Consider the following 14286-nt stretch of genomic DNA (forward strand, 5'->3'; position numbering starts at 1 on the left):
ATTTTATATCTATAAAATTATAAATAGTTTAGTCCTGACTGACTATAGTATTATGACTGAATGAATTCAGGAGATTATCGAAAATATAATATTGGGATAGGTTATCAATAATGTTATCGACAGAATGTGTGAATAAGAATGTTACAGAGACAATCAAATTGTATATATGAATGTACCACTTAAGTTGTAAAAAAAAATTATTTACTTTATTGACCAAATAAAATGTGGCACAAGTAATCCACGTTTGCGGTACCAAGTTTTATGGAAGAATTCTTTAGCCCCTTACGCACTTACATAATTCTGCCGATTATCATTTGCAGTAAGCCATACAATTTTAAACATAGCTTTATTAACACCGCTACATAGTATTGTCTACACATCAAATATTTTTCTAAATATTATTTTGTACTTATGTTACAGATACCAGAACAGAGTTTTAAGATTTTTGTCTAATCTGCACGCTAATTTCAGTAACGCCTTAATCGATTTGCTTATGATTTTTACTAATCAAGTTACAATTACAGCAATTTCTTGTAACAGAAAGTGTTTGTTTCATCCACTGCTTATATGTAGTTCTCTTTTAGCCAACTGAGTAAAGATGTCATTACAGTGCCTATATGTAGCACACGTATTCGAGGTCGTTCAGTAATATTTGAGATTCAGTCACGTAGAAAAGGAAAGAAAAGGCATGGGTGATAGTGGTAGTGGATATAGCGCGTTTAATAAAATAATAGATAAAATATAATCATATCTTCCATTTTATGCTTAATGATTATTTTGCACATTTTATTTCATTTTACTTTATGTTTTATTTAAATAAATCTTTATTCTTGTATTACGTTAAATTAGTTTGCTAAATAATGTATTCAATTAAAAAAAAAAAATTGTATAAAGTAACCTAACCTAAAATAACTTATACATTTGTTCACAATTATTCATTGTTTTGTGTGAAAGTAAATTGAAAGCGATTTGGTTTTTCAAATCCGACTGTTGTGAATGATATTTCTCAAAGACGTAGACATTATATTAAGTTTAGCCCTTTAAGAATAAAATCATGAGCACTTTTTTAATATAGTTTCGAGTCTAGAACAGTTACAATTTATTTGAGACAAGAAAATAAAATGTAGATCTACACAGCAGCAGAAGAGTTTAAAATAGAGTTATATTGCTAACTGTTAACTTTGACATTTTCTAAATTAAAAAAAAGAGAAATTTCACTTCGGCTCTATTTTTTATTAAGTTACACGTACTTTAGAAATAACTAAATAAAACTTTAAAGTAAATTAAATATAGGTAAGTTTAATAAAAATTATTCACAGATAACTCGTACTCAAATAAATATAGTATATTAATTTATTTCTTGAGGCATACTACTTATTTCTTTAAAATACTCCTAATCTATTAGATTTCATTGCGCACAGCTATTAGCAAAAGTACTCTAACAGTAGGTTTATAGAGCAGCATAAGTTGAATAGATATCTAGGAGATAACCAAGGATGGTAGTGATTGATGTAACAATAGCAATATATCAAACATACGCGATTGTGAATTGCTCGCCGGATGTGCACTATTCAAACGGAATCTAATAGGCATTCAACGCGATGATAGGAACCATTGCGTGGACAGTTTAACGTATGAATGTTATATATTTTAAAACGACTATTGTATAGAGAACGTCAGGGCTTAATGGTTCACTATTCGGAGTTACAGACCAAAAAATTGGTAAGCTCATTAGTAAGCTAATTGGTAGGCCTTACACACCAAAAAATTAATGAGCTGTGATGTGACCCACACTAAAAAAGTACGTCTTATTTGTATTTTAGATCTATTCAATATGAAAAGTCTAAAATGTATTTATGTATTTATAATTGCACACGTATATATGATAGATTTACAATATAATAAATCAACAATTCATACATGAACCCAGTAGCAATTTCGTAGATGACTCGTTCCTAAATTCAAAACTAATATCACAAAAGCCAAAAGCGTCCGTATGTCTGTCAGTTGTATCATCAGATTTTCATTTTGTTTATAGCTAAAAATGGTACAGTTCAAGGTTGTTAACTTCGTTAACATTTACGACTATACCTGTCTTTATATAAAAAATAGCTATTGCACTAGATATGGTGCTTTGAAAAAGAATTCTCCGCGACCTCATTTGAACTTTAGCCTGAATTTACTGAATTCTATGTATAAACATTTGTATACGTACGGATATACGCACAAGTGACAATGTAGCTTTAAATAGAACTAATGCCATAACTGTGTGTATATTTTATTTAGAGATATGTTCATTGGCCAGTCAGTAGATCATCCATGTTTGGATGCATGCACTCTCTTATCGTTGCATTGTGAGCGTAGTCGCACGTTTAGATAGTTAATAATTTATAAACAGAAATGATATTAATTTTAATAACTAATTTATTGATACTTAGTGCTGTAGTATATGGTGCGCCAAAGAAGAAAACATATTCTGAATTAAAGTCATGTGACCTAGGTAACTTGGCTGAAGAGATTGCCTCATATGACACAGTTGTGAAGGACATAATAGATTACGCCGTCACTGGACCCTTCAAAGGGAAGACCTACGATGAGTGAGTATTGTTGATACCAAATTAATCAGAATGGCAACATATATTTTATAGCATGGCTTCCTATGTACAGACAGATAAAGATGAATGTCCTGGTTGTTCTTTTAAAGAACGGGAAAAAGTACAGAGTCTCTAAACTTGAAATTATATTCTTAGGTTTTTGGCTAGGCTTGAAATATAAATAAATAACAATTTTACAAAATAAACATAATTTAATTTCGGGTCCTCCTGGAAATATAAATACAAATTTATTTGAATTTTTGTGAAAAGACAATCATAGTATATAAATACGTTTATAAAAAAACATTTTATTTTTTAATGTAGCTTTATGGTAGACATTAATCACTAAGCAATGTAAATTGTTATTGAATACTTGAAATTGATAAATTATCTATTTTCGTACAGTGCACTTAGAAGGTACTTATTAAATTTATTACTCAAGTCTCTATTCATTACCTTTGAAAAGTGGATTAGTTTTTATTATATCTTTAATATATTGACATGTACATATATAATAATGTCGATAAATTAGCAATATTATTTATTTATTTATTTCTAATACAGTGGTCGATATGACAATTATAATTAATTACACTCTATAATAATAATTCGTTATCCAGTGTTAAACGCGATTTTATTTAAAAACTCTACTGTACATTGTTTATCACTAAAGAAGCAAATTCTTTAGTACTTTTTTTAAGTTAACAATGACCTGTGTGTTGTGTTTATTTATTTATGAATGTTTTTTTATGGATTAATATTTATAGATTGGCTAAATTTGTGGATAAGTTTGGAGCCCGTCCGTCAGGGTCTCAAGTTCTGGAGGACTCGATCGACTATATGATAGAACTTACTCGTGAGGAAGATATAAATGATATAGTAACAGAAGAAGTGAAGGTAAGTTAATGTTTTCTTATTTAAAATATATATACTTGTAATACTTTTTGTTGCTATACTATTTAAAGTAGATGTATGCTTAACATATTGTTGATTAATGCTAAATAGATTAATATATTGACTTTTTGTCCTAATTATGAAGCATAAAGTTTCAAGTGTAGGTCAACATATCGTCTACTTTGAAAAGTTTTCAAAATTAATTTATTTTCATAATATCCATTTCGAATTTCAATAACATATCTATAATAGCTATTTAGTAGTACTTATAATTATTAAGACATAAAATAGATATACACTCATCTGATATATTTGGTTTACGACATGGATGGTTTTACTAATAATATACATACAGAAGAACGCAACATTAGTTTGAAAAATAATAGTTTTTAAAAACAATACAGTAATAACTACTGATAAAATATTAATAAAAATTACAGGTACCTCACTGGTCCAGAGGAGAAGAGAAACTAACAATGCTGGAACCAAGAGTAAAAAACATTGCTATACTGGGACTAGGAATGAGTGTACCCACACCACCTGAAGGAATAACAGCGGAAGTGATTATTATACGAAACTTTACTGAATTAGAAAATATTGAAGAAGATACTATTAAAGGAAAAATCGTCTTGTATGACCCTGTATTTACGACTTACGGCAAAACTGTAAAATATAGATCTCAAGGTGCAACAAAAGCAGCAGCAAAGGGCGCTGTTGCGTCTCTGGTTCGCTCTATTGCTCCCTTTTCTATTAATTCGCCACATACTGGTATGCAAACGTACGGAAAAAATGTTACGAAAATCCCAACTGCTGCAATAACACTCGAAGATGCTGATTTAATAAGGAGAATTATTACAAGAGGAGAAAAGGTGATTTTGAAACTGGAAATGACGTCGACTTATGATGATAAAATTTCAAGAAATACTATTATTGATTTAAAAGGTCGCGATAGACCTGATAGCCTTGTCATAGTTTCGGGACATATTGACAGTTGGGATGTTGGTCAGGGTGCTATGGATGATGGGGGTGGTTTATTCATAAGTTGGGCTGCTCCAGTAATTCTAAAACGTTTAAGTTTACGCCCAAAAAGGACTATAAGATCAATATTTTGGACTGCAGAAGAATTGGGATTAGTAGGTGCTAAGGCGTATGAAGAACAACATAGAAATGACAGTTATAATATTAATTTCATAATGGAATCGGATGAAGGTACATTTGCACCACTCGGTTTGGCAGTAGCCGGTAATCAAGAAGCACGTTGCATTATTGCTGAAATTCTAAAGTTATTTGAATCTATTAGTGCTTCAACTTTAATAGAAGATGATAGCCCAGGTTCTGATATAACTCTCATAACAAGCATAGGAGTTCCAGGAGCTAGTTTATATAATGAAAACTCAGAATATTTTTGGTATCACCATACTGAAGGAGACACTATGAATGTTCTAGATGAACATGAACTCGATTTAGGAACTGCATTCTGGACTGCAGTTGCATATATAATTGCGGATATTTCAGTCGATATACCTCGATGAACATTCTAATTATTATCATTCATTGATAAACAATGTATAAATAACATAGTTAGTGATTTAAATTTTGAATTTAATTGGTTTAAAAATTGTTAGTTGTAAATAATATATACTCCCTTATATAATTTTGGAAATGTTTCCTTTAAACATTTTTCAGAGCGAACTAAGTTTTCATATAATGCCTATTAAATAACGGGATAAAAGTAATCAATATTCTTTCTATTAGTATAATCGTAATATTGTACACCACTTAGAATGTGCTTTTTAGAGCATATGGTACCCACATAAATGTAGCATAAATCTTTTACATCTCTATAGTTTTTTCAATAAATCGCTCAAGAATCCCTATCAAATATCGTTTGGTTACATGAATATAGACATTTTCGGCAGCTGACAATCTTTCACTTGGTTGATAAGATATGTGTGTTGTTGTAATGTAAGTGAAAAACGATATTGTTTCATCTTAGTTTACGGAAAAGTAGCACTAATGAATATCTGTTATATTTGCGCTACGGGAATACTTTTGATTCTCAGTTTTAGTCAGGCAAATTTAATAAAAAAGGATTCAGATATATGTAGACAAATATTAGGAGATTAACTTATACAAGAAATTGTTTCTTATGAAAATAAGTTATAAATATTGGAATATGTTATAGAAGGTGATTTTAAAGGAAAAACATATGCCGAGTAAGTAATTAAAGTATATTTATTGTATGTTAGCGATATCCTATAGTCTCAATCTTATTAGAAAATTATGTATTGTTTTCTTATTATTATTTCCAGATTAATTTTATACTAATATATACATATTACTGACTCGATGGCATATTTTTTGTATTCCAATTTAATTATATATTTTTCGTTTGGTTAAGGTAAATAAAGTAAATAGTAAAGGCTTTATGTTAATAGAACATTATTCATTTTAATATGACAAACGTTAAATGTACCAATATGAGTTCGAAGTCGACATTAGATTTATGTTGCAATTATACAGATAGTTATATATTAGTATTTTCTGGGTTACTGGGAAATAATAATTCACTCAAATTTTATTATTTTAGACTACCTAAGTTTGTAGATAAGTTTGTTGCCCGGCCATCTGGAACGTTCTTGAGAATTCTATACACTATATGATTGAAAAAAAAAAATAACACGTGCGGAAGATATAAATGATATTGTAACAGAGGAGATAGATGTAAGTTCCTATTATTATCTTGATAAAGCAGGCTAATATTTGCACAAATTTAAGTTGTTTTTGAAAATACTAGGTTCCTCACGGGACTAGAGGAGAAGAGAAAGTAACTATGTTGCAACCTAGAGTTAAAGATATGCCTGTATTAGGACTAGGACGTAGTGTAAGTACACCACCAGAAGGTATAACGGCTGAAGTGGTAATTATAAATGATTTTGCTGATTTAGATATTATTCCCGAAAAAGATATCACTTGTAAACTTATTATATATGATCCTTCTTTTACGACGTAGGATGAGACCGTAGTATATGGGACACAAGGTGCAACTAAAGCAGCAACCAAAGGCGCTATAGCGTCTTTAGTATGTTCAATTGCACTTTTTTCTATTAATTCACCTCATACTGGCTTATAAACGTACGGAGAAAATGTAACACAAATTCCAACAGCTGCTATAACACTACACTACACTAAGATACAGATTTAATTAATAGAATAATTTCGCAAGGAGAAAAAGTAATACTGAAAATCGAATTAACTGACAGTAAAATATTATTCTCTTGACAGTAAAATATTATTTTATTTATTTATTTAACTTTAATGCACAAAAACAATGTGTACATATGGCGGACTTAACACCATGCGGTGTTATCTACCAGTCAACCAGGAGTGGTGCAGAGAAAGATTATTGGCAAAAATATATATATAAATATAATGCAAAATATTTTAAATATAAATTTAAAAAAAAATTAATAAACATACATAAATATATGTATAAATATAAACGTAGATATATAAATATTATATATAAATAAATACATAATGATCTGATAATCATATTATAAGTACAGCCTCTATATCTAGAAATACCGATATACATTTAAAAGGAAAAGAGAAACCTGAAAATCTTGTAATAGTATCAGAACATATTGATAGTTAGGACTTTGGTCAAGAAGCTATAGATGATAGGGGTGGTTTATTTGTTAGTTGAGTAGCTCCTGTAATTTGAATTTGAATTTGGAATCCTGGAATTTGCTTACGTTGACGCTTATGCTTATGAAGAAAAACAGAGATGAAAATCACAAATTAAATTTTATAATGGAGTCTGATGCACAGGCACGAAGGCACATTCATTCCTCTTGGATTGGCAGTGGCAGGTAATCAGGAAGCTCGTTGTATTGTTGCAGAAATTCTAAAATTATTTAAATCAATTAATGCTTCTACTTTAATCGATGATGATAGCCCAGGTTCTGATATAGCTATTATTATTAATACTGGCATTCCTGGAGCTAGTCTTTACAAGGCTAATGACAGATATTTTTAGTTACATCATACAAAGGGAGACACAATGAATGTAGAAGATGAACGTGAACTTGATTTAGGAGCTGCTTTTTGGACTGCGGTTGCGTACATTATTGCTGATATTTCCGTCGATATACCGCGATAATTCATGTATTATAATTTGTGATATAATATACCTACAAATAAAATATCCTTATTAATAATATTATTAATAAATATTTTGTAAATATAATAATACAAGAGAATGGAACTGAACCCATGCTTTTGTCTTCAATGTTGAGTCCAAAGTTGTTCATGTTATCATAATTAATTGTAAATAAGTGTTTGACAAATATTAAAAGAAAATAATACTTAAATACTATTCATAGAAACAAATAAATGACTATAAAATATATCTGTATAAACTAATCTGTATTTTAAAGACGAAGTATTTTCATTCTACCGGATGGAGCGATTCTATGAATAGAGTACATTAAACATTGAAGTAAATTTTATCCAAAGGAATTGTCCAATTTTCTAAAATGCGGATATTCCAACGAACTAAAATCACGAAGTATATTATATATAGGACTAACTGGGAATATTGGTTTATTATTTTATCATGGATTACAAAGATAATTATAATAAACAGTCATAATTGACAAAAGTATCGCCTAACATCTTCATTATTTTAATTTATTCTTCATTATGGCAATTACTAAATGTTTATCACAAATGAAATGTGCTTTTTTTGGGCTTAGTGGCGCTGCCGGTAAACAACAAGCTCGTAAATATTATTTCGTAAAAATACTGACAATATTTATGACTCTTAAAGTAATGATTAATTTTTGAAATAACGAAGTTGAAATATATAGTAGACAGAGAAAAGCGACCTAGAAGACTGCGTTGAGAAAAATACGGGAGTTTAAACGCAAGTAATAAATAACCAAGACATCTGTTACAGGATGCTTGCATTAAAAATAATCCATATTGATAATAGAGTTTAAAGATTTTAAAGTATAAAGGATATACTTAATCCACTCTGTTGCCCTACCTACTTACAAAAAATAAAGTTAAATATTGGTCTATTGGATATATGTGGGGTAAGTGGTAATGGAATTGTAAAGAACTTGTTATAATGGAAGAATGACCCAATATTAAATAGATACAGACAGAACAGTAAGTAGGTACTATTGATAATAATAGTATTGTAATGTAGTTGATGTCAAAGACAAATTTTATATATGTAGATAGTATATCTCATATCAATTATGATTTATTATATATTCTAAGTAAATAAGCTTTATGCAAATAATTTAAAATAATATTATGATTGTCGTCATCGTAGCCCATTATAGTCCCACTGTTGGACACGGTTCTTTTCTTATAATAGGAAAATTGAACCTATTACTATCGGAACTGATAAGGCGCACCTATATCACATAACACCAAACCAAATGATTACAGTGACTTGCAGCGTTTGTTGTTCTGCAATAGATAACGGCAACGAAGCATTGTATCGAAATTGTAGTGTACTGACTTAAGTATATACTATTTACATAATACATCAATGATTTAAATAGATATTGTTGAGAGCTGACAATATTTCAAGATGTCGATAAGATATTTTTGTGTATTAAAAGCGGAAAACATTTCCACTACATTTCAGTTTAAGGACGAAGAGCAATAATGAATATCTATGTGCTTGGACTTCTCTTTATTACATTATGTCTTAGTCAGGCAAAAGTTATAAAGGAAGAGTCCGATACATGTCGAGAATTACTGAGCGATGAATTAATAAAAGAAATCGGTTCATACGAAAATGTAAGAGACGAAATATTGAATTATGTTATCGAAGGAGAGTTTAAGGGAAAAACTTATGACGAGTGAGTAACAGTTAACTATTTTTTAAAGCTTATTGTTGTTTTATTCTATATATTAGTGTAATATTTATTAATATATTTTTTTGATATCCGTAATTCTCTACATGCATCAATTCATATTTTTTTAGATTAGCCAAGTTTGTTGATAAGTTCGGTGCGCGTCCATCTGGCACCGAAGTTCTCGAAAATTCTATCGACTACATGATTGAATTAACACGCGCGGAAGATATAAATGATATAGTAACAGAGGAATTAGAGGTAAGCATAACCTCTAATTATGAATATATTATATTAAATGAAGATACTAAGATAAGATAAGTAATTGTAATTTATTTTTTAAACTTTAAGGTACCGCAATGGACTAGAGGAGAAGAAAGAATAACTATGTTAGAACCAAGAGTTAAAAGTATATCACTATTGGGGCTAGGCCGTAGTGTGAGTACACCGCCTGAAGGCATAACGGCGGAAGTAGTAGTTATTAGTGACTTCTTAGAATTAGAAAATAGTCCAGAAGAAGATATTAAGGGGAAAATTGTCATATATGATCCTGTTTATACCACATATGGTGAAACTGGAGTATATCGAACACAAGGTGCATCCAGAGCAGCAGCAAAAGGTGCTGTAGCTTCATTAGTACGTTCAATTACACCATTCTCTATTAATTCGCCACATACTGGTGCACAAACATATAATGAAAATGTGACAAAAATTCCAACAGCTGCTATTACACTAGAAGATGTTGATTTAATTAGAAGAATAACAAAACGAGGAGAAAGAGTAGTTTTGAAAATTGAAATGACATCTTCTTACGATACTAAAATATCGAGAAATACTATTATTGATCTAAAAGGAAGAGAAAAGCCTGAAAGCCTTGTAATTGTATCGGGTCATATTGATAGCTGGGACGTTGGTCAAGGAGCTATGGATGATGGTGGTGGAATATTTGTTAGTTGGGCGGCTCCTGTAATACTCAAACGTTTAAATTTGCAACCACGAAGAACAGTAAGAACAATATTATGGACGGCGGAAGAACTTGGTTTGATTGGTGCCTATGCTTATGAAGAAAAACATCGAGATGAAAATCATAATATTAATTTTATAATGGAGTCTGATGAAGGCACATTCGCTCCTCTTGGCTTGGCTGTGGCAGGTAACCAACAAGCTCGGTGTATTATTGCAGAGATTTTGAAACTATTTAAATCAATTAATGCTTCTACTTTAATAGAAGACGATAGCCCAGGTTCTGACATAGCTGTTATTACAAATACCGGTATTCCAGGAGCTAGTCTTCATAATGCTAATGAAAGATATTTTTGGTTTCACCACACTGAGGGCGACACAATGAATGTAGAAGACGAACATGAACTTGATCTTGGAGCTGCTTTTTGGACTACAGTTGCGTACATAATTGCAGATATTTCTATCGATATACCGCGATAATATTTATTATATGATTTCTAAATAGTACACTATTAATTAGACAATTCAATAAAGAAGTCGGAAACGGAACTTTTATTTATGTATTGTAAATCATCAAGTGTTACAATACTTCAAAGCTTAATGAAATTATATGGTAATATGACCTCATCATAATATTTATTTTAGTATTCAATTCAAACAAAGAAAATGGAATATATTTTTTATTATCACTAGGTGACCCAGCAACTCCGTTTCGCCTTTGAATATATAGTGTGTCAGTTCTATTACTACACATTACCTGAAAAGATAATAGAAAATAAGCGAAAACATTTACTACTTCTTAGTATTACAATACATATTTATTATTAATTTTGTGGAGTAGTATACATAACAGTTTTCCGAACAAATACGAGATATAAGTACGACGACGACTAAAGTATGTATATAGGTCCATGCGTGAAAGTTATATTGACAACCTCGCCAACGGCAATAACGGCATCTAGCCTCCCTACGGTTTACCCGTTGCCCTTCGATCCGAGGTCTGAGCCGAGGTTCGAAATCCTAGCGGTACTTTCAATCTAAATTCGTATCTGTCAGGCAGGGGCTAGCTTTCAGCAGCTTCATAACTTCTTTTGTTGGTTTGGACTGCCACCTGCACTTTCCCATCACAATCCCATCGTTCGATGGAGTTGTTAATGCCAGCTGCGGGCAACAGCATTAGAATAGTTCGAAACAAAGCGCGAAACTGGGAAACTAAGTTGACTCCACTTGTAATGTGTGATATACGTAATGGCTACAACTGAACATCTAACATTTCATTTAGGTTTTTTAATAAGTGATACTTAAGAAGTTACGTAAGTATCATCTGATCTTCCATCAGTATCGCGATATAAACTACCACTTGAAAAATAAATTTAAGATATGATAATTATCTTGTATCGCTGGAATGGAATTGTAAGTAATATTATGGATAAGTGTCCTCATTGCTATGTACCATGCATTGTACTATGTTAGGTTGACTTCCACGCAAATTCGACACAATGGGCACAACACCTACATATTAGTTATTTAGTAGTCATAACACAGACTCTGGTTAGATTCAGACTAGATGGCGTTCTGTGGTTTCTTCAAGTTATCATTATTACATTTCAATATACGTAGTCACAATATAATAGAGTTTAAAGTATGAAAGTGACGTTCTATTTTAGTAGATAATTTGAATTGATATAAAACCTTCAGGCTGTTATTTTTTCGAATTAAATTTTTCACAAAATTTTCGACCTTCTATTGATTTTTTCTATTCACCTTAGATGGGTATGATGGATGGATACTTAAAATATATGAGCTATTTTTTAATACGAGTTCCGACGCGGAACTAACGCTGCAGAAACGACTCGCAATATCAATGCTACGCAAAAATTTTGTAAATATTTGACATCATATTGATTGGTCTATAATTGCTTATATTGTTTTTATTTCCTTTTTTATGTATTAAAATTATTTTGGTGTTAGTCCATTGGAGAGGGATTTCCTCTGTCTTGAGAATATCGTTGCATATTAAAGTCAGTATGGTTGCTCTTATTTGTTTTTTGTTTTGTAGTAGCAAATTTATTATTTATTCGGATACCGGAAGCTTCGATTGGATACCAGCAAAATAATGATGGTTTATTACTATATCACGACTCAGAAAAAAAAGAGTTTCAATTTTTTTATGTTAAATCGGCAATTCATAATGTAGTAACTACATATTTTTATCTAATATCGTCTGCATAAAATAATAAAGATTAAACTGACAGCTGATAATCTTTCATGCAATAAGATTACTTCTTGATAAGACATTTCATTTTAATAAAAGTGAAAAACGGTATCGCTTCATCGCAGTTTACATAAAAGGAGCAATAATGAAAAACTACTACATTTGTTTATTGGGAATAATTTTTATTATAAGTTATAGTCATGCAAAAGTTATAAATAAAGAATTCGATATATGTAGAGAGATATTAGGAGAAGAACTGATTAGGGAAATTGGTTCTTATGAATCTGTGAAAGATGAAATACTGAAATATGTTATAGAAGGCGACTTTAAAGGGAAAACGTACAATGAGTGAGTTCAAATTAAGTACTATTTAGTAAAATAAGTAGTATTTGGGTAGTATTAATAACCTGCTATTATTTTTTAGATTGGCTAAGTTTGTAGATAAATTTGGTGCTCGTCCATCAGGCACTGAAGCTCTAGAGAATTCTATTGATTACATTATTGAAAGGACACGTGAAGAAGATATAGATAACATAGTTACAGAGGAATTAGAGGTAAGTCATGTAAATCAGTTAGTTAGTTGGATGAGTGGGCAAGTCACTTCACTTAGTAACTATTTTTATTGACTTGCTTTCCATTTAATTTTCAGGTACCGCATTGGTCTAGAGGCAAAGAGAAAATAACTATGTTACAACCAAGAATTAAAAATATATCTGTGTTAGGATTAGGTCGCAGTATCAGTACACCACCAGAGGGCATAACCGCTGAAGTGGTCGTTATTAGAAATTTTGATGAACTAGAAAATAGCAAGGAAGAAGATATCCGGGGAAAAATAGTAATATACGATCCTGTTTATACCACATATGGTGAAACTGGAATATACCGAACACAAGGTGCATCTAGAGCAGCAGCTAAAGGTGCTATAGCGTCATTAGTACGTTCAATTACACCATTTTCTATTTACTCGCCACACACTGGTGCACAAACATATGATGAAAATGTTACAAAAATCCCAATAGGCGCTATTACCCTGGAAGATGCTGATTTAATTAGAAGAATAACAAAACGAGGAGAAAGAGTAGTTTTGAAAATTGAAATGATATCTTCTTACGATACTAAAATATCAAGAAATACTATTATTGACCTAAAAGGAAGAGAAAAGCCTGAAAGTCTTGTAATTGTATCGGGTCACATCGACAGTTGGGATGTTGGTCAAGGAGCTATGGATGATGGAGGCGGAATTTTTATTAGTTGGGCGGCTCCTGTAATTTTAAAGCGTTTAAATTTACAGCCAAGAAGAACAGTCCGATCAATATTTTGGACTGCGGAAGAATTAGGTTTGGTTGGCGCTTATGCATATGAAGAAAAACATCGAGATGAAAATCATAATATAAATTTCATAATGGAGTCTGATGTGGGCACATTTGCTCCTCTGGGTTTGACAGTAGCCGGTAATCAGGAATCCAGATGTATTATTGGAGAGATTTTGAAATTATTTAAATCGATTAATGCTTCAGCTTTAATCGAAACCAATAGTCCTGGTCCGGACATAGCTGTTATTACAAATACTGGTATTCCAGGAGCCGGTCTATATAATGCTAATGAAAAATATTTTTGGTTTCATCACACTGAGGGAGATACAATGAATGTAGAGGACGCACATGAACTTGATCTAGGCTCTGCCTTTTGGACTGCGGTTGCCTACATAATTGCTGATATTTCTGTCGACATACCTCGGTAA

The 14286-nt window shown here is 31.1% G+C and overlaps 3 protein-coding genes and 1 pseudogene across 3 annotated transcripts; all 4 read left to right on the forward strand.

Annotated features, from left to right (window-relative positions):
* The first annotated feature begins 2320 nt into the window (after positions 1–2320).
* Positions 2321–6251, forward strand: LOC131853186 (carboxypeptidase Q-like). The gene is made up of 3 exons (XM_059204014.1): positions 2321–2597; positions 3362–3491; positions 3929–6251. The coding sequence occupies exons 1-3, from the start codon at positions 2401–2403 to the stop codon at positions 5018–5020; spliced, it is 1419 nt and encodes a 472-aa protein (XP_059059997.1). The 5' UTR covers positions 2321–2400; the 3' UTR covers positions 5021–6251.
* Positions 5505–7672, forward strand: LOC131853187 (carboxypeptidase Q-like; annotated as a pseudogene).
* Positions 7673–9173: 1501 nt separating this feature from the next.
* Positions 9174–10810, forward strand: LOC131853321 (carboxypeptidase Q-like). Its single transcript, XM_059204181.1, has 3 exons — positions 9174–9373; positions 9499–9628; positions 9719–10810. Exons 1-3 carry the CDS (start codon positions 9177–9179, stop codon positions 10808–10810), a joined length of 1419 nt encoding a protein of 472 aa, XP_059060164.1. The 5' UTR covers positions 9174–9176.
* A 1880-nt stretch (positions 10811–12690) lies between these two features.
* On the forward strand, positions 12691–14286 carry LOC131853376 (carboxypeptidase Q-like). Its single transcript, XM_059204244.1, has 3 exons — positions 12691–12893; positions 12970–13099; positions 13195–14286. Exons 1-3 carry the CDS (start codon positions 12691–12693, stop codon positions 14284–14286), a joined length of 1425 nt encoding a protein of 474 aa, XP_059060227.1.

The sequence above is a fragment of the Achroia grisella genome, unplaced genomic scaffold, assembly GCF_030625045.1.
Source record: "Achroia grisella isolate CSIRO2021 unplaced genomic scaffold, CSIRO_AGI_Agris_v1 utg900, whole genome shotgun sequence".
In the NCBI taxonomy this organism is placed as follows: Eukaryota; Metazoa; Arthropoda; class Insecta; order Lepidoptera; family Pyralidae; genus Achroia; species Achroia grisella.

What these genes read in the sequence shown, in the direction of transcription:
- LOC131853186 (XM_059204014.1), top strand. Translation starts at nt 2,401, where the DNA reads ATGATATTAATTTTAATAACTAATTTATTGATACTTAGTGCTGTAGTA. An exon ending in AAAGGGAAGACCTACGATGA is followed by an intron (nt 2,598 to 3,361) that starts GTGAGTATTGTT and finishes TAATATTTATAG; the next exon opens with ATTGGCTAAATTTGTGGATA. An exon ending in TAGTAACAGAAGAAGTGAAG is followed by an intron (nt 3,492 to 3,928) that starts GTAAGTTAATGT and finishes TAAAAATTACAG; the next exon opens with GTACCTCACTGGTCCAGAGG.
- LOC131853321 (XM_059204181.1), top strand. Translation starts at nt 9,177, where the DNA reads ATGAATATCTATGTGCTTGGACTTCTCTTTATTACATTATGTCTTAGT. An exon ending in AAGGGAAAAACTTATGACGA is followed by an intron (nt 9,374 to 9,498) that starts GTGAGTAACAGT and finishes ATATTTTTTTAG; the next exon opens with ATTAGCCAAGTTTGTTGATA. An exon ending in TAGTAACAGAGGAATTAGAG is followed by an intron (nt 9,629 to 9,718) that starts GTAAGCATAACC and finishes TTAAACTTTAAG; the next exon opens with GTACCGCAATGGACTAGAGG.
- LOC131853376 (XM_059204244.1), top strand. Translation starts at nt 12,691, where the DNA reads ATGAAAAACTACTACATTTGTTTATTGGGAATAATTTTTATTATAAGT. An exon ending in AAAGGGAAAACGTACAATGA is followed by an intron (nt 12,894 to 12,969) that starts GTGAGTTCAAAT and finishes ATTATTTTTTAG; the next exon opens with ATTGGCTAAGTTTGTAGATA. An exon ending in TAGTTACAGAGGAATTAGAG is followed by an intron (nt 13,100 to 13,194) that starts GTAAGTCATGTA and finishes TTTAATTTTCAG; the next exon opens with GTACCGCATTGGTCTAGAGG.